The 18,074-nt window shown below is 35.1% G+C and overlaps 8 protein-coding genes and 8 long non-coding RNA genes across 16 annotated transcripts; 9 read left to right on the forward strand and 7 right to left on the reverse strand.

The window, feature by feature from the left end:
• The first annotated feature begins 41 nt into the window (after positions 1-41).
• SPOM_SPNCRNA.1018 lies at positions 42-1,670 on the forward strand. The gene has a single exon (NR_149858.1). It is a non-coding gene; the product is annotated as a non-coding RNA, possible alternative UTR (long non-coding RNA).
• Positions 375-1,372, reverse strand: SPOM_SPAC1834.13 (uncharacterized protein; the record flags this gene model as incomplete). The annotated part of the gene is made up of 1 exon (NM_001356176.2): positions 375-1,372. One exon carries the CDS (start codon positions 1,370-1,372, stop codon positions 1,136-1,138), a length of 237 nt encoding a protein of 78 aa, NP_001343130.1. The 3' UTR covers positions 375-1,135.
• On the forward strand, positions 1,572-3,433 carry pex7 (peroxin-7). The gene is made up of 3 exons (NM_001356177.2): positions 1,572-1,836; positions 2,164-2,296; positions 2,426-3,433. Exons 1-3 carry the CDS (start codon positions 1,806-1,808, stop codon positions 3,186-3,188), a joined length of 927 nt encoding a protein of 308 aa, NP_001343038.1. The 5' UTR covers positions 1,572-1,805; the 3' UTR covers positions 3,189-3,433.
• Positions 2,205-3,333, reverse strand: SPOM_SPNCRNA.4124. The gene has a single exon (NR_193485.1). It is a non-coding gene; the product is annotated as a non-coding RNA (long non-coding RNA).
• A 126-nt stretch (positions 3,434-3,559) lies between the features above and the next one.
• Positions 3,560-5,634, forward strand: cdc45 (DNA replication pre-initiation complex subunit Cdc45). The gene is made up of 2 exons (NM_001020121.3): positions 3,560-5,210; positions 5,252-5,634. The coding sequence occupies exons 1-2, from the start codon at positions 3,591-3,593 to the stop codon at positions 5,546-5,548; spliced, it is 1,917 nt and encodes a 638-aa protein (NP_594693.1). The 5' UTR covers positions 3,560-3,590; the 3' UTR covers positions 5,549-5,634.
• On the reverse strand, positions 5,570-8,129 carry cis4 (Golgi zinc importer, CDF family, Cis4). The gene has a single exon (NM_001020122.3). The coding sequence runs from the start codon at positions 7,844-7,846 to the stop codon at positions 5,648-5,650; it is 2,199 nt and encodes a 732-aa protein (NP_594694.1). The 5' UTR covers positions 7,847-8,129; the 3' UTR covers positions 5,570-5,647.
• SPOM_SPNCRNA.4125 lies at positions 6,103-7,988 on the forward strand. Its single transcript, NR_193486.1, has one exon. It is a non-coding gene; the product is annotated as a non-coding RNA (long non-coding RNA).
• Positions 8,130-8,466: 337 nt separating the features above from the next.
• On the forward strand, positions 8,467-10,928 carry trm401 (tRNA (cytosine-5-)-methyltransferase). Its single transcript, NM_001020123.3, has 5 exons — positions 8,467-8,571; positions 8,622-8,668; positions 8,708-8,830; positions 8,876-10,681; positions 10,726-10,928. Exons 1-5 carry the CDS (start codon positions 8,539-8,541, stop codon positions 10,781-10,783), a joined length of 2,067 nt encoding a protein of 688 aa, NP_594695.3. The 5' UTR covers positions 8,467-8,538; the 3' UTR covers positions 10,784-10,928.
• On the reverse strand, positions 8,499-10,690 carry SPOM_SPNCRNA.4126. Its single transcript, NR_193487.1, has one exon. It is a non-coding gene; the product is annotated as a non-coding RNA (long non-coding RNA).
• On the reverse strand, positions 10,856-12,641 carry SPOM_SPAC458.02C (mRNP complex protein). The gene is made up of 3 exons (NM_001020124.3): positions 12,508-12,641; positions 12,214-12,387; positions 10,856-12,116 (listed from the first exon to the last, which is right to left on the reverse strand). Exons 1-3 carry the CDS (start codon positions 12,601-12,603, stop codon positions 10,980-10,982), a joined length of 1,407 nt encoding a protein of 468 aa, NP_594696.1. The 5' UTR covers positions 12,604-12,641; the 3' UTR covers positions 10,856-10,979.
• SPOM_SPNCRNA.1019 lies at positions 12,376-12,890 on the forward strand. The gene has a single exon (NR_149859.1). It is a non-coding gene; the product is annotated as a non-coding RNA, possible alternative UTR (long non-coding RNA).
• Positions 12,891-13,608: 718 nt separating this feature from the next.
• tel2 (TTT co-chaperone complex LRR repeat subunit Tel2) lies at positions 13,609-16,386 on the forward strand. The gene has a single exon (NM_001020125.3). It carries the CDS (start codon positions 13,650-13,652, stop codon positions 16,254-16,256), a length of 2,607 nt encoding a protein of 868 aa, NP_594697.1. The 5' UTR covers positions 13,609-13,649; the 3' UTR covers positions 16,257-16,386.
• On the reverse strand, positions 14,253-14,522 carry SPOM_SPNCRNA.4127. Its single transcript, NR_193488.1, has one exon. It is a non-coding gene; the product is annotated as a non-coding RNA (long non-coding RNA).
• dli1 (meiotic dynein intermediate light chain Dli1/Dil1) lies at positions 16,269-17,685 on the reverse strand. The gene is made up of 5 exons (NM_001020126.3): positions 17,567-17,685; positions 17,385-17,528; positions 17,118-17,342; positions 16,977-17,071; positions 16,269-16,935 (listed from the first exon to the last, which is right to left on the reverse strand). The coding sequence occupies exons 1-5, from the start codon at positions 17,640-17,642 to the stop codon at positions 16,393-16,395; spliced, it is 1,083 nt and encodes a 360-aa protein (NP_594698.2). The 5' UTR covers positions 17,643-17,685; the 3' UTR covers positions 16,269-16,392.
• SPOM_SPNCRNA.4128 lies at positions 16,763-17,124 on the forward strand. The gene has a single exon (NR_193489.1). It is a non-coding gene; the product is annotated as a non-coding RNA (long non-coding RNA).
• On the forward strand, positions 17,261-17,655 carry SPOM_SPNCRNA.4129. The gene has a single exon (NR_193490.1). It is a non-coding gene; the product is annotated as a non-coding RNA (long non-coding RNA).
• Positions 17,686-18,074: the final 389 nt, after the last annotated feature.

Consider the following 18,074-nt stretch of genomic DNA (forward strand, 5'->3'; position numbering starts at 1 on the left):
AGCGAATAGTGAAGTATACGTTTACCGTTTGATTGCGTAATCATAATTAAGCCATAAATTTCCAATGTCGTTATATTTTAGGACGAGATGTAGTGAAGCCATGTTACTTCCCAATTTACATTTGGCAAAAAAATTTTTTTCTCTCTCTTCTTGCAAAAGCCTCTTTACGCGTGCAATTATTGTAGCATGCAAGTGACTATTTTTTTAGCAGCCTTCTAAGATAGGAAAACTGTTTCCAATAAGACAAACCTTCTTGCAGACTGTTGTTGTCGTTTATTGAAGGGATTTCCCCTCCCCCTTTTGTATATTTATATATTTTATTTTATTTATAAATTTATTTTATTCATTATTAAACGTATAATAACGTCAAAAAATTTTATGTGTCATGAGTGATAATGTCTTCGCTTTAAGAATCGGTAGCTTAATGACATCCGTATTGGAAAGATCTCGCTTCTTGTTTAGCTTAGCTATACGACCGCTATAGACGTTGCCGCTTGACGCTAATTGCCGAGATTCGCATCATTCTTTTGAGCTTCACTTTACTAACCGAATACGGGTGATCATCCACTCAAAATATTAAATAAATAAGAAATAAAAAAAAAGTGTTACTTAAAAAAGAGTGTGTTTGGAGGAAGTGTTAGCAAGTTTTGATAGTAGGAGTAGAAAAAAAAATTTTCAGCGCCTCGTCTCCTTAAAAAATTTACACACCTTTCTAATGAATGTTATTGAGGCAAAGTCTTGAATTTTGATTTCCATTTCATCAATGATTAGCGTACCGAGTTTTTGCTGTCGTATAAACGGCCATTGATTTGCTAATGTCACCTTTTTCACATAACGAAACGGATTTCTGTCATACTGTCACAAATTTTTCAATTGGCATGATAACGGTAAATAGACCAAAATCTAGGATTCGCGAATGTTCAAACGCGATTATTAGGGAATGGAATTTTATTCGATATCTCACCTGAGTCACTGTTATTGTCACAAGTGAAGCCAGCCATTTCTTGAATCTGATTGAGGAGAAAGTGAGGTAAGATGGGATGGAGTGTTGATGACTTGGAAGGAAGGTCCCTTACAAATGATTATTTGTTCTTTTACAGGCAAACTAGTTATCCCGAGCTACACTGTCCTAACGTTATCCGCAATTCATTCTTACAAAGCTAAGGGAAACGGGGGCAAAGACTGAGTAAGGCGGCAGCGCACTTGCAAGTTTCGCAGGTACTTTAGCTATCCCCACCTCCCCTGATGTTGGCAGTGACTCGGATATTCTAGGCCTGCTTAGAAAGTGGTCATTTTCAGATTTCAGATTCAATACGCTTGCTCTTTTTGACACATAAGTTACTTCAAGTACCAATCGTCTGGCGAATATCATATGGTATATAGAAAATCGACCTTAATTTCATAAACTTTCGGCTTTTCCCACCCTTATCGAAGCTAGCTTGTGAAGGAGCCAATTATATTGTATTTCTCTCCTGGTTCACGCCTTATGATTTATCATTTTTCTAAATTGGTAGTGTAGTTATTTAATATATTTTTTGATATATATAAGCTGGGTTGAGGAAACAAGCTTCGCTCTCAAAATTTGGTGAGCAAAGCAAAGCCAAGCCAAGCCAAGCAGAATAGAGCAGAAACGAGACGGGGCAAAAAGCAAAAGTTGCTTGGAGCATAAGTAGAAACACTTATTGGCAAAACTATATAAGAAAAATATCTAAGCCGAGCTGCGAAATAATTCCGTTTCATGACTGGAATTTTTTTCTTGTAAACGAGCAATTCTTCGAGGGCAACGTGCTTGTGTTTATTTGCCCATGCTGTCATTGAGGACTCCTGGGTTTCAAGGTAAGCTAAATAAAGGGAAGCGAAGCAAGACAAAATATTATATGGTACTAGTACTAGCGATAGTACAACTGCTTGAGAAAAATACAAATAAAATGAACGAATATTACCGAACTATAACTAAACTAAATTCAAATGATGTAGAAATACGAAATTTTGTTATTACTGAATATTTTCTTTATTTTGTTTATATTTTATTTTATTTTGTTTTGTTTTGTTTTGTTTCCTTTTAATTTTCCTTCCTTTTTATTGGAAAAAAAAAAAGAAAACAAAACAAAATAAATATCTTGGAATGCATAATTGTACATCGTTACTAACAATATTCGCTAGGTGAAAGTGTTCAATTCTCTCCACTTGTCGAAAACAAGATCGCTGTTGCAGCTGTCACCCATTATGGATTAGGCGGAAGCGGACGTCTTTATATTCATGATGTTACGCCAAAAGGAATTCAAGTTTGCCAACAGTAAGTAATTGTGCGATTACTGCTCTTCATTATTAGACTTTTGCACAAAACACTTTTAACCATTAGTTATTATGATGAAAACAGTCTCTAAATCCTACGAAATGAAATTTATCTAACGTTAAATACTAGCTATGATGTCGAGGATTCTTTGTTTGGTGTGCGCTGGTCTCAGAATTGTGAAAATCAAGTCTACGCTTGCTGTGGTGATGGTTCTTTGAGACTATTTGATTTGACTATGCCCTCTAAGCCCATCCATAAATGGAAAGAGCATAAAGCGGAGATTGTCGCAATAGACACAAATACGGTTGATCGAAGAATTGTAGTTACGGGCTCCTGGGATGGGACTATCAAATTATGGTTAGGCAATTTGCCTAACAGTGTGCAGACGCTCAACAATGGTTCGAATTCAAGGATTCTTACAGTTGCTACACATTATAGCTCTCCAAATTTACTCGGGTATACATCAAGTGATGGATTATGCAAATTTTGGGATTTCCGGTCTTCCGATAAATTTATGTCCATTGAAATACCGAATCAAATTACTTGCATGAATTGGAGCAAGTCTAATCATCGTATGGTTTACACGGCCGACAATAACAATCTGGTTTACTGTTACGATATCGCGAATTTAAAGACGCCTCTGTCCGTATTGTCTGGTCACCAACTTGCTGTTCGAAGTATAAAATCGTCCAATTCCGCCCATGATCTTTTGGCTACAGCAAGTTACGATATGACTTCTCGAATTTTTGACCCGGAACAGCACTCTTGCATAAGAAAAGTTGATTTGCATTCTGAATTTGTCCGTGATGTTGATTGGAGTGATTTCGGCGATGGATCTTGGATTGCAAGTGTTGGTTGGGACGAATCTTTGTATATATGGAACGCATTTTAAGTTGCTGCTGTTTTTAATTTAAGATTTTATTACACTGATTCAAAGACGAAATGTTCGAACGCTCGGAATAAATTCGTTGTGCACATGTTCACCTTGGATTATATCACCAGAAAACAGCGATTACAAATTATTTTTACGATAGTTTAGGTAGCTCAAGTGAAAAATTTAGTAACTAGAGTAATTATAATATGATTTTTGGCATTTGGCATAAAATGAGAAAGGGTTGTTTGCAATGCCTACAAAAATTTCTTTTTTTTGTAACTACTATTGCGTAGCTTTGACTTGTATATTAATGCGCTATTGTTTAGGAAATATAAAGCGACTCAAAGTGCTTTACCTTCCTTTGTACTGACCACCTGGTAATTTCCTCCATGATCCACCACCAGTAACGTTTATTTATTAATGTTCATCAAGAGATCCGATTACGCCTCTGCTTACTTGAAAATTAAAGAAGCAAGTGTATCTGGTGGATGCACAGTTCAGCTCTTTGTTGCTTTAGACCCAGACGCGCTTTGTGCATGCAAGCTATTGTCCACACTTTTGAAAGGCGATTTTATTTCACATAAAATTAGGCCTGTATCGGGCTATCGAGACCTTGAACAAGCAAATAAAACTTTGCTAGAGCAAAATGAAGATATCAAATTCATTATACTTTTGAATTGTGGAACGATGGTGGATCTAAATAATTATCTTGTTTCTATGGAAGACGTATCTATCTATGTAATTGATTCTCATAGGCCGCATAATCTAAATAATATATACATTGAAAACAATATTTTTGTTTTCGACGATGGAGATATTGAAGAAGACATGAATAAAATTCATGATGCTTGGTATGCATTTAATTCGCATGAGCTATCAGATGAAGAAAATTCCGATTCCAGTAATGAGCGAGAGGAGGAAGTCGAAGATGACAACCGATCTGTGGAATCTTACAGCTCATCCGATTATCAAGCACGAAGTCGTAGGCGTTTTTCAGAGGAAACGACGCAACGTCGAGCTGAAATTAAGGAGAAAAGGAAAAAACGGAAAGAGTTCGCCTCTATCCTTTCTGAATATTATGAGAAAGGAAGTTGGTACGGCGAGTCAATTACCAATATCCTGTTTGCAGTAGCATCCATGCTTGGACGTGAGGATAATGACATGTTGTGGTTAGCGATTGTTGGGCTCACCTGCTTGGAAATTCACTGCCAATCCTCAAAAAAATACTTCAATAGGTCCTATTCTTTATTGAAAGATGAAGTCAATCGCTTGAACCCTTCACCACTTGAAAATCAAATAGTCGGTCGCGCACATGGTAAGACACCCCATGATCAGTCAATTCGGCTTGAAGATGAATTTCGTTTTATGCTAGTAAGACATTGGAGTCTTTATGATTCTATGCTTCATTCTGCTTACGTTGGTTCGAGACTTCACATTTGGAGCGAGGAAGGACGCAAACGACTACATAAGCTTCTTGCAAAAATGGGACTCAGTCTGGTGGAGTGTAAACAAACTTATATTCACATGAACATGGATTTAAAAAAAACTTTGAAAAGTAGTCTTAAAAGATTTGCACCGTTTTATGGTTTAGACGATGTGATATTCCATAGTTTTACTCGGACTTATGGATTCAAATGTACACTTAGTGCAAGTGACGTTTCTTATGCTATCAGTGCATTATTAGAAATGGGTAATACAGGTGTTTTGCTTCAAAGCAAAACTGTCGCTCGAAGCCCGGATATGACGGAGGAAGAATATTTGGAGAAGTTTGAAAATGCTCAAAATCAAGAATGGTTGCACAATTTTTATGATGCATACGACGCCTTGGACGATGTCGATTCATTAGAAAGAGCATTGAAGTTAGCAATGCACTTACAAAGAGCCATTGTTCGTACTGGAATCACCTTACTTGAAAAAAGAGCCATTAAAACGTTGAGATCTTTTCGTTTTGGACTTATCAACGAAGGACCAGATCTGAAAATATTTATGCATCCCCTTGCGTTAACAAAGATGAGTCTTTGGATTGCTGAAGCTATTAATGTAAGTGTCTATTGATTTTAACGTTTGACTAACACTTGAAGGAGCAAGAACGAGAATTTGGAAAGCTTAGACATCTTCCTCTTGTTTTAGCAGCTTTTGTAGAGGAAAAAAATAGGTACTTAATAGTTGGAACTTCTACTTCCGCTTTTACTAGCAATGAAGATGACGATGATGACGACGGTCATGGACACAATCGTTTTGGAGTTGCATTTCAAGAGGTTGCAAACATGACATCTGCTACTTTGCAAATGGACTGTTTTGAAGCAAGTGTGATTGAGTGTCAAAAAAGTGACCTCGGGGTTTTTTTAGAAAGTCTGTCCTTCAAAACACTATTATAAAGATTGGGTAAATAATGGGAATTTTGCTAATAAAGAAAATATTAATTCATCTAATTAAAATTACACGTAAATAAGTATGGATATCAACTGATGTAAGAACTATTTTCCACACCAGCAATTGTTTGGCCGTTCAGATTGTATACAAATGTGTTTTAAATTTGGTACAGCGATTGAGAGCTTCCTAAATACTTCATTACGAACCACGTTTAAATCACCGTCTATGCTCACCTGAATATGGAGTATTCCATACACTTCACCTCTTTCGTTTGTCCAGAACTTAGGGTTGGATAAACTGATAACGGAGTTACTTAAACTGATGTTCGACAAACACTGCTTCAATAAATATTCCGATTCTGGATCAGTCACAGAGAGCAAATTCTTCGCCGAATCTTTAATTAATGGAAGTACAGAAACAAATATTAATGCAGCAATTATTAGAGATGCCAAAGGATCAAAACCGGTCCATGAAAACCACTGTATTAATATAGTAGAGACAATAACTCCAACAGAGCCCATAGTATCTGCGATAATATGCAGAAATATGCCATGCATATTATGATTTTCATGGTGATGATGACAGTGATGATCATTGTCTAAATTCTGGAGACTTATGCTTTCATGGTCGCATTTTTCATTGTATTTATGGATGTGATCATGATTGTGGTTATGCTCATGGTGATGTTCCTGACTATTCTCATGGGTATGTTCATGTTGGGATACGTGATCGTCATTCGTATAGCCCATTTTCTGGGCTTCAACATTATCTTTTTCTTCTTCAAACTCTTCAAAAATATTTATATCATTTGTAGTGTTAGGCAGACACATACTATGATTACTATGGGAATGATGGTGATGAGACCCATGATCATGATTATGCCCATGATTGAACGCTAGGATACCTACCAAATTCACAACAAGGCCCAAAAAACTAACCAACAACAATTGGTCGGTATTCATTTGGGGCGGATGAAATAACCTATATAATGCCTCGCCGACGATAGAAAATGAAATCAAAACTAAAAAAATACCATTAGTGAAACCCGAAAGAGCCTCAATTTTTGCAAATCCAAAGGGGTAAGCATAATTTAGAGGCATCTTGGCAAGCGTCGTAGCAACTAAACCGACAAGAATAGCAATACAGTCAAAAGCCATGTGAATTGCGTCTGAAATAAGCCCCAAAGAATTTGTCCAAAGACCATAAATAACTTGCACAAACATATAAGAAACATTTAAAAGGAAGAAATAAAATATGCTTCTTGACTCTTTATCGGCAAGCACTCCATTCACTATGAAATCATTGTAAAGTCGGTAAATACGGCTGTTGTCAGGAAGCTTCAAGTTTGCTGTTATAGAAGAACCAATTTTAAAGAAGCAAAATCCTACTTGATAGAGGCATGATATGATCTTGATAGAATTTTGAGAAGCTGTCTTGTTAATAATGGCAGAAATTAGGGCCATAATTAAAGAAATATCGAATTTTCCCAAGTAAAATTGAATTCTGGCAATTCCATCCCAATTGATGCAAAAAATTTGCATAAAACAAAGAATGGTAAAACGAGTGACTGATAGATTGATTGTTCCAAGCGGAAGGACATTAAATTGAATGAGACAAGCCACAACGATAGAAGAAAAAAGGAATGCCAATTCCTTCTTTTCAAACTTCTCTTTGTTCACAAGGTAAAAGACTCGAATGAAGACACCAAGAAGTATATAAAAAACGCTGGCATAAAAAACGGAATAAGAACATTGGAAATAACCCAACAGTATTAGGATATGATTAATGACAAAAAGACATATTGGAAATGCTATATAGTTCTTCAAATTAGCAGATCTGGCATTAAATGGTGTAGGATCGTTACGAATAAAAAATAATTTGAAAGCTAGCAATAACAAACAAGTCGTGTCTAGAGTTCCAAGTACAAAGGCACCTAAAGTTATGAATACCATCGATAAAGAAGCGATTATTACATTTAATAACTGAAAAGGTTGGAACGAAAATGAATAGATGCCCAAATATTGAGTAGTAAAGCTGACAAAAGCAAAGATGCCAAAAATAAGGTAAAATGGAATCGACATGGTATTGACTTCAAGACCAGAACCAGTAATGGAGAATGCACAAATTACAGAAAACCATCCTAGTGTTTCAGATGATAGCAAAGATTTACTCGAAATGAGCGATAACAAATCTTTTTTTTTAGCTGCAGCAATTGAATCAGAACTTGTCTTTTGGTCGTCTTTTAAAACAGGAAAAGAAGGGAACCTATTGGTTCTCTCGAACGCAGAAGAATTAACATTCATTTTTGTCGTCAGGAACACCCAAAAGCTGTGGTTGACTATTAAAAAATTGAATGATTAACAAAACTTAACTAAAGAATAAAGAAAACAAAATAAAGAGTAATCCTGTTTTGAAATTTAAATCCTGAGTTGGATGTGAAAGTGCATTAAGTTAATTTGACAAAGTTAATAAGTGGTCTTAACTATTTAAAATCAAACGTTGAAAGTTATTAAAAGCGTCTTATAGTCAAACTTCTGTTTAACTAAATTTGAGATATTCTAAATCGAACATGAAATGGTTGTAGTTGTCAAAAAGACCTAACACGCTAAATTAAGTCAACCAACACAAACACAGTCTTTATACATTCGAGATTTTAAGATAATATAAGATTGATGTTTAAAAGTAAGCACTCGTACAGTTTCATTTTTAGTAATTCATGTACAACCCCTCATAATCTCACTTAGGTGCGAAGCAAATCCACAATAACAATGTGCAATATTCGTAAATTCTTGAGTTATCCAAGATCTGTAGAAAATGTCGCAAAGCAGACAATATAACTTCTTGTTAATTCAATAAAATATTTTTGAGAGTTTTTTCCTTGAAAATAGGTCAAAGTAATTTTGTAATCTGCTAACAAAATACGCACTATCCAGCATTGAAAATTGCTTGTCTTGTACCAACTCGATACGTTGATAAGGAAAAGGAGGAGTTTAAGATGGGTCGTAAGCATTATTCTAGTAAAAAAAATGTTAGTACGAAATTAATTTATTTTTTATCTTACTAATGTGTATTAAATAGAGGTCTAAAAAAGGGGAGTTTGTAAACTGGGATTTAATTGAGAGAAAGTGAGTCATGACTTCAGATTATGTTTACTTACTAGATAGAAATGAAAACTTTGAAAAGTACTACAGGCTTCAGAAATTAGTGACGGAGGATGACTTTATCCTTTTAAAGCAAAAGCTTACTGAACAACTCCCGACAACATTTCGAATAACTGCATCGATTCCGTAAGTAAAAACATTATTATTTTTTGTTTCTAATCATTTTAAAAGTCATGCTACTCAAGTTCGTGATTATTTTATAGAACACTACTATCCACTCATTGAGAATGCAAGAACTGAGGATGCGAAAATCCCCTTGCCAGTTTCACTTCCATGGTATCCTGATGGAATGGCTTTTATGCTGGACATTTCTAAGGAAGTTATTCGAAAAAGCCCTCATCTCAAGGCACTTCAAGAATTTCTTGTACTTGAAACAGAAGCGGGTGACATAAACAGGCAAGAATCTGTAAGTATGGTTCCACCATTACTTCTTAATGTAGAGAGTCACCACAAAGTTTTGGACATGTGTGCGGCGCCTGGTTCTAAGACAGCTCAATTACTCGAGGCACTTCACAAACCAACTAAGAAAGAAGATATTACTACTTTGTTGCCTTCAGGAATTGTTATTGCAAATGATAGTGACAATAAAAGAGCGCATATGCTTGTACATCAGATTAAGCGATTAAATTCTCCAAATGTGTTAATTGTTAATCACGATGCTTCCTTTTTGCCGAATTTCCATCTATCTTCTCCCGACGGTAAAAAGTTCCTTAAGTTTGATCGTATCCTTGCTGATGTCCCATGCTCTGGAGATGGAACCTTTAGAAAAAACATTGCTTTATGGAATGAGTGGTCTTTGAAAACAGCTTTAGGGCTTCACGCGACACAAATTAAGATTTTAATGAGAGGTTTACAACTGTTGGAAAAAGGAGGAAGATTGGTGTATTCAACATGTTCATTAAATCCAATTGAAAATGAGGCAGTGGTTTCTGCTGTCTTGAATGCTACCCGAGGTTCTGTAAGGTTGGTGGATGTTAGTTCGGAGCTTCCTCAGTTAAAACGTAGTCAAGGTGTTGATAACTGGGTAGTTTGTGATTCCGATCTAAATATTTATCCTTCATTTGATACCTTGCCAAAGGAGCTTTACGAAAAAATGCCTCCTACTTTATGGCCACTACCAAAGAAAGAACTTGCTGAGCTGAATATTCAAAATTGCTTACGTATTTATCCACATTTCCAAAATACTGGAGGCTTTTTTGTTGCAGTTTTAGAAAAATATGAAAATCTTACTAGCTCTATGAAAACTGCCGTCGACGATAACAAGGTTTTTTTACGAGAACAAAAGTTGCCAAGTGAACAAGCATCAAAAAAACGTAAACAAGATACTCAAGAAACATCTTCGGATTCAAAATTAGCCGAAGTTAAACCAAAAGGAAAAAATGGGGGCAATCGATTTCACGAATTGGATCCTTTCGTGTATATAAAAGAGGACGATCAAGCTCTCGAGAAAATCTATAAGAAGTTTGGCATTGATGAAGCTATCATAAAGAAGAATCAGTTTTTCGTTAGAAATGTCAATGGTGTCCCTACGAAAGCCATTTATATTTCCAACGATCTTTTCAGAAACGTAATTGAGAACAATCGTAATCGTGTTAAATTCGTGCATGGTGGTCTCAAAATTTTTGTGAGACAAGATTTTGGAAGTCTTTCAAGAGAGATAGCAGAAAAAAACGGTACTTGCGTTTTTCGAGTTCAAAGCGATGGAGCGAATCTTGCTTCTCATTTTATCGCTGAAAGCTGTTTGTTTCATACTACATTATCTGATTTGTTCATTTTATTAGACCATGAAGCCGTGACCATTGACGATTTTCCTGAAGACAGTTTGTTCAGGAAAGAATATAACCATTTGGATCTTGGAAGCACTCTACTCCATGTTGATTTGGCAAAAGAAGAAAGCGTTATAAAGAAGCAAGTCTACATACCTTTATGGAAAAGTGTGCGTATTTGCAACGTTTTGTTATCGAATTCAGAAAAAAGGTAAGAACATGATATATACGCAGAACCTATTCTAACCAAAACAGGACATTAAAATTACAGATAGAAGGGCCACAGAGTTCAATACACAAACATAACACTTGAACCTGAAGTGTCAATACTACGAGGATAGACAAAATACTTATATAAATATACTGTAAAGTTTCTGAATAGAAATAATGGGAATACTTGAATGTTCTCAATTCAAAATGATTGTATACAAAACTATTAAAGTCATCAGCCAATTCACTTAAGAAACTTAATGACAGAGATATAAGAATTAGCTACAACCTCAATAACTTTAAGCTGTAGCTTCCACCTCCAAATCATTAGTAACTGTCACAGTTTCTTCAGATGATATAACCATATCAGCTTCAGTTAAAGTTTTTTCTTCTTTAGAATTATATTTAGCTTCCAGTTTTTCAATTTCCTGCTTGGCTTTCTCAATACGTTGTTTGGTAACAGAGTCTTGCTGCTCTTTAAAATGGGCGATACGTGACTTAAGTTGTTCAACGGCTGAATCAACTTGAGACTTAGTGAAAGGAGCAGGAACACCGACAAAATCGAATTCCTTAATAGTGCCAAAAGAAAGATTGAGTCTATCAGAATCGGCTTGATTGTTGTTGCTTTTGTTTGATTTTTTGGGCTTCGATTTTTTAAGTCCGCTAAACATGGCATCATCGGAAGACTCTTTCTTAATAATAGTTCCTTCAGGAATTGGATCCACAGTGCGAGGAGTCAAAGTTCGTGGCTTCAAAATTTTACTAGAAGTATTTCCGGTTGAAACGGCATTTGTAGTAGAAGATTCGACGGGAACATGAAACACCTTTAATAAGTTTTCACAGGCAAGAATCTCTTCCGTAAAGGCAGGAATACTAGCCTCTTCTAACTTGCGTTGAGCAGCAATTCTTCTCTTCTCCTTCTCACGATTTTCACGCTCAAGACGAAACTGTTCTTGTCTTTTGGCACGTTGTTCACGTTCATAAGTACGGAATGCGCGCAATTGGGTATCGTACTCACGTTGTAAAGCTCTTCGTTGATTATATAGATCATCGAGTGCAGTCTTCTCATCATCTCTTTCTGCTATGAGCTTACGCTGATCTTTATAGTAACCGTCTTGTTGCTTACGAACCTCATCAAGCTCAGAACGGATTTCTACGAACTTGTCACTCAACTTCTTTGATTCTGAATCATTAAGTTGATCACGAAGCTCGTTAAGTTCATTTCTAATCGTATCAATACTAGTTTGAAGAGCGTTCAACTCAACGAAGCTCTTTCTAGTACGATTGCACTGAGAAATTTCACGCAGGTATTTCTTCTCATCAACAATCTTTAAAGTTCCTGAGTCAACGGCGGCTTGAAGTTGTTTAACATGTTTATCAAGCTCCACTTCTGACTTGAAAGGAACAGTTTTTTTCATGGCAGTCAACTCCTTAACCTAAAAGTATGTCAGTAAACATTTTGTTTCTTTACCAAGCTCATAAAGTTTTCCAACACAAAACTTTAGTGCTTACATATATTAATGCAAAACATACCTTCTTTTTCAAAAGTTCATCTTGAGCCTTGACTTTGTTGATGAGAGTTTGCTTAGAAGAACGGATAGCTGCTTGAGCATTGCGAATATTGTCTAATTCAGCGCGAAGTTCTGCATTCTTCTCCTGCAATGAACCACCACCGCGAATGGCACCAAGCTTCTCCTTATGCTCATTCTAGTTGATTAGTTAAGATGCGAAAACTATATAAGAAACAAGTGATTTTTTGAAGCTTTCATAGTTATGAAAAAAAAAAAAAGCTTAGCCTTCAATATTCAAGAATTTAAAACTACTTACGAAACGCTTTTTCGCCTCGTTGATCTTAGCATCAAGCTCCTCCAAAGCCTCCTTGTGAAGAGCTTCATTAGGACGAACGGGTTTATGAGATGACATTTTTATTAAGGATTTTGTTGTTGGTGGTGGATAGTGGTGTGTGTTGAGTTGTCGTTTAACGAGTATATAACAAGGCAGATAAACTCCGTTTGTTTTGCTTCCCTAGAGTTTTCGTTCGCAGTGCTGTGAAGGAGACTACCTGTTTCTGAAATTTTTATAAATAGCTTTTTGTTGACGGTTATTCAGACATCGTGTGAAGAGCAGTCTAAGGAAAAGATTACGATAATACATGTTATGATATTTTTTTTTTATTTATTTAAATAAACTGGTAGTTTTTTGCACTCGTCCACGTATTATGTTTAATATTTCAATTTAAAAATCCTGAATTGTAAATTTAGTGACCTTTATTTGCAATGTGTTGACTTGAACGAAACAAGAAAAATTAATGCATTTTTTCTCACGGATTAGCTTACCGATTAGCGGAGCATTAACATTTAATTTGGGAGGTACACAAAAACAGTTTTAAACTAAAAGTTACTTGCTTTTTAAAAGCAAATAGAAATATTGCAACTAGTCTTATAAAGCAACAGGATACTTCACTTATAGAAAGCGAATTTGAAAGCATAACTATCCATTCTTTTGTTACAACTATTGCATATAAGCACAAAATGTCTTTAAGTTAAATTATACATAATATCCTTTTTCTGTCACGTAAATTGTAAGTTCCTATTCAATTTCAGGCTGTGAAAAGTCCGTGAAAATAATACATCGAAGAGCTTTACAGGTTTCACAGAATATCCCGATGCTACCCATGTAATTGTTGCATACACCATTCTCAGGAAGTTTAAGAGCACAATTTAAAAAACTATATGAATTGAGTTCAAATTACCTTTATAGAATGAAAAACAATTAATAGAATTTAAAGTAATTTACATGGACAACAAATTAAAAATAACTATATACTTTGTAAAGAGTTTTGGTGTTGTTTTAGCCAAGCAGCCTATAATCCTGCATATTGCTGATTGCTGACCGGTGAATTAATCCACCGAAGGTTACTGTCTTCTCAACACCCCAAAATAATTCGGTTATTTTTCAACTCCAAGGATATGAAATCCTTTGCTAGCGAACTATCCAAACCTATTCAAAAGCCGCGTTTAAAAGAAATCCTTAAAGAACTGCAGCATATAGGTGTTCCTTCTCCTTGCAATCTAAGATTATATCATGAGTTAATTAGTGTGATAGTGCCCACATTCTGGAATGGGAAAATTAATTCAGAAATAGATTTTCTCCTTGCAAAATGTTTTTCTACTCTTTTGGGCTTAAAACTGCTATGTGTTCGACTAGATAATTTTGTTCAAGAGGCTAATTTGCAAAACATTCATCTTGTTACAGTTTATCTTGAGCTACTGGAAAAAGCATTTGAATGTATAGACCTTGACGATAACTGTAAATTGATATGGGAATCTACTGTATTATCTGATCATCAAAAGCAATCTTTGTGGACTGAATTTATTTTTTTCTTGGGAAACTTTAAAATTACTAATTCAATGTCTGCTGCAATGCTTACCTTCAAGGTTTACGATGATTCAAAACGTTTGAAGGCTTCATCAATGGCCGACTACATTGGCGTTTTATCTTCAAAATTGGCTTGCATTATATCTAAACCTGCTGTTAAAACCCCAGAAATATATTCAAAGCTATTCCATTATTTATTACACTCATCCAATTTAAAGGCATTCATTAACCCATTGATTCCATTAACACAAAAATTTTGTGTTCAGCTACAAAAATTATTTGCAGATTTGACGGTCTCTGATCAAATGTTGTTTCTCAATCAACTTCTTCTTGAACATAATACCAAATATCCCACCAATTTTTCATATTCCACCGCAAGAGATGATCGTATAACAGGTTCATTGGCTACATTATTAAGGCTGAACTTTTCATCCACTCACTTCCTTCGATTAATTGAATTTTATTGGGGCGTCCCTACAAATTTAATAATTAAAAGGGTAGAAGTAGTTTGTTCGAGTATATCTTATAAGGAATCTGATAAAAAGGAGCTAGAAAAAACAGTGGACTCTCTGTTTAATATATGGTCAAATGCGCAATTTTTGAGGAGCTATACGCTGCTAGCTCAAGAGAGCTTAACAATATATTTATTACTATTTATTCCGAAACTTGAAGCAAAATATTTGAATAATCTTTCCAAATCCCTAATGTTCTCCAATGCAATATCTTGCCGTTTAGATAGTCTAGATGATGATATTCGAATGCATGGAATGATAATGGCCGAAGTAATCTCTACATATTCGGGTGTCAGCTTAAGTAACCCGTTAGCCTTTGACGTTCCAATAATGAAGACTACGAAAGCAAAAGTTCTCAAATCGTTGAGCTCACTCAAGGATGAATTTTTGCCTATTGAAATTTTGAATGACGAAAGTGTTATCGCAGAGACTTCGATAGAAAAGGAAGAGACGAATGTAACTCACTTGGAGAAGCCAGTGATTTCTAAAAACGATGACTTAATAAGGGGAGATGACTTGGAGCCTTACGATTTTCCTGATATTGACAGTGAGGACACGGACGACGATCCAACTGTCTCTAGATCCAAGACGCATTCTCCTGTGTACGTACAAGATTTGTGCAAAATGTTAAAAGACACAGAAAGTTTTGAGAAACAACGTGTTGCACTGGAAAACGCTTCTAAGTTAATAAAACGAAAGTCTGCTTTTGGAACCGAATTACGAGATCATGCAGATGAATTGTTACAAACGTTAATTTCCTTACAAAATCGATTTGACTTAATGAACTTTGATGAAATGCAAATGACTGCTATAGTGGAACTTCTGTTAACCTGTTTAGATATATGTGGTCCTGTTATTTGTACAAATTTATTTGTTAGTGACTATTCAATGCGCCAAAAAATACTTATCTTATCTTGTATTTCTTTAGCTGCTAGCAAATTCAACGATGATGATAATGAACGTCTTTTTCCCAGCCAGTTACTTCCAGGAAATTTACACGATCAGTTTTATTCACCCACTATTGAAAAGATTAGTGATGAATTAGAAAGGAAATTAGTTTTTCCGGTAATGAGTGAATGCAAGGATTATGCGGAGGGACCGAAATTCTTACAGACACGGTATATTTCAAAGCAGTCGGAAATCGAGTCGAAAAAGCCACTCCCAAAGGCCAATCGATTATCGCTTAAGGTAGATAAATCATTGTTCCTGCTCCTCACCAGTGGTTATATGCTGGCATCTAGGAAAACGGCTTTTATTGAGCCTTTGTTTTTAGTCTACTATCTTAAGACATTGGGTATTCTCTTTTTTGAAACTTTTACCTCAAAGATAGAAGGGGCAAACAGAATGCTCCGGGAATATGTTGACGTTTTAAATGAGGTCTGCCGACTTCGATCAGACACTCCAGAAGTTAATGAAGGGCTTTTGTTTAGTTTTTTGGCTATCTTAGAAATATCTTCTGGGCGTACTTTAGCTAATGAGTTTGGGAAGCATTTGCTCTTCTTTGAGGCGTATACTAAGTTTCTTTTTGAAAGCCCTGATCAAGGTGAGAAAGTTAAGTCACTCTCAGCAGCTGTTTTAATTCTATTTGAAAATAAACTTTCAGAATTCAGAACGCTCGCATTGGAAAAATTACTGGATGACTCAGCTCCTTTGGTTCCAGAGCGATTTGGATTAGCCGGACTTTAATAGTTCTTTATGGTCATGATTTAAAAGAAAAAAAATATTATTTATGAGGTTGAAATTTTGACAGAAACTCATTAATGCATTTTAATTAAATAATATGATTTTGTAATAATAATGAATGTCTTTAGGCCAATTACAATTATTGAATTAAGTCCTTCCACAAACTTGATTTTATGGAGGATTTATTTAATTTGTTTGAAGAATACGTTTTAATCTCGCTATACTTGTTCTGTAGTTCTTGCAAAAAAACTTGGTGCGATTTGTAGGGTATATCTCCATCCGATATTTTTGAGGAATGACAGTTCAACATCGATATACTCTTATCAAATAAACCAAGTAATAAACTTATGTCAAGAGTATCGTAAAAATTTTTAGCGGTTTGTTTAAAAAGGGCGATATTAAATTCATGATTGACACTCTGTATTTTAGAGATAGTGTCCCAACAAGGAGGTATAAACATAGTTTCTGATTGAATTGTTTGAGCATGAAAATCTCGAGGTTTAAACTTTTGAAACATAAAATTATACTTCATTAAAACGTTGAGATTATTCCAGCTTGTTGGGTCCGCTGAGATAGAAACAATTGAGGACGTTGGTACGGATAAAAGTGTCGTTCGCAAAAACTGTAAAATAAATTCCTGTGAATTATCGACTGAGGTATGCAAGCCTAAAGCATGCTTCAACTACAAATTAGTAAATGTGCAAGTATTCAAGGGTATCTTACCTGTTTCAGAACAACCGTAAAGTTTAGTAGAATACCACTACTTATATCCAATGTTGTCGAGTTCTTATCCAGTAAAGCTACCAGTTTTTTGTTCTCTAAAGCAGATCAGTTAACAGGATAATTGAGTTCAATCAATCTTACGAGACTCTTCAAATCGATTCCTCACAGTTTCCTCGGTATTTATAAGAATTGTTTTCATATTCCGAAGTATATTTAATAACTTCTCCGGAAAGGAAACTAACGCGGAAAGAGTCTGCGCTACGACCATTATTATCCATAACAGATCCAATCCATGCTCGTTTAAAGCTTGACTAACAAGAAAATTGAATAGTCCACCAGTTAAATGTGAAATTTGCCAAAAGTTTACTAGCAGCATGAGATAATTGGTTAATCGTACTAATCGCGTACCTTTCACTTGATCCTTTGTAAAGAAACACTTATAAGCAATTCCTCGAAAATTTACAGTTTCACAATCATTTGATAATTCTGAATAACTTCCCCCGCTAAAACATCCGTGCTCGTTCATACATTGTATAATATCGAGGTCTTCACCTATTCATGATAAATAAGAATTTCAATATGGAGCGTACCTATGCATATAATACTACATGCTTTCGGTTCCTTCTTTTTGAGATCGTTTAGCAACTTTTCCAATAATTCATCCATATGCAATTATTTATGTAGTTCACTAATAAAAGTGTTCAGGCACAAGTCAAAGACAAACGATTAAACTTTAGCTAAAAGGGATCATTTAGATGACGAAGTTCAGATCTCAAGTTTATTATAATACAATGAAAATCGTTATATTTTTACAAGTACTAGTATGCTAGACATATTCTTTAATAATGTATCTGCCCGAGGTTAAAGCAAAATCTTCATAATATATAGAATTAAAATAAATGAATAAAATTCCCACTCAACTTTGTTTTAAATTGGTGAAGTAATAATGCCAACAGCTTTTGAGTCACTTTCACGATAAATTTGCAAAAGCGACCGATAAGAGAATCCCGCAAATTGAAGTCAATTAAGATTTAAATATAATTTTTTATGAATTTAAAAACAGGAAAATCTTATGAGAAAATTCCACTGGTTTACGCA

This window comes from Schizosaccharomyces pombe (assembly GCF_000002945.2).
Source record: "Schizosaccharomyces pombe strain 972h- genome assembly, chromosome: I".
Classification (NCBI taxonomy): Eukaryota; Fungi; Ascomycota; class Schizosaccharomycetes; order Schizosaccharomycetales; family Schizosaccharomycetaceae; genus Schizosaccharomyces; species Schizosaccharomyces pombe.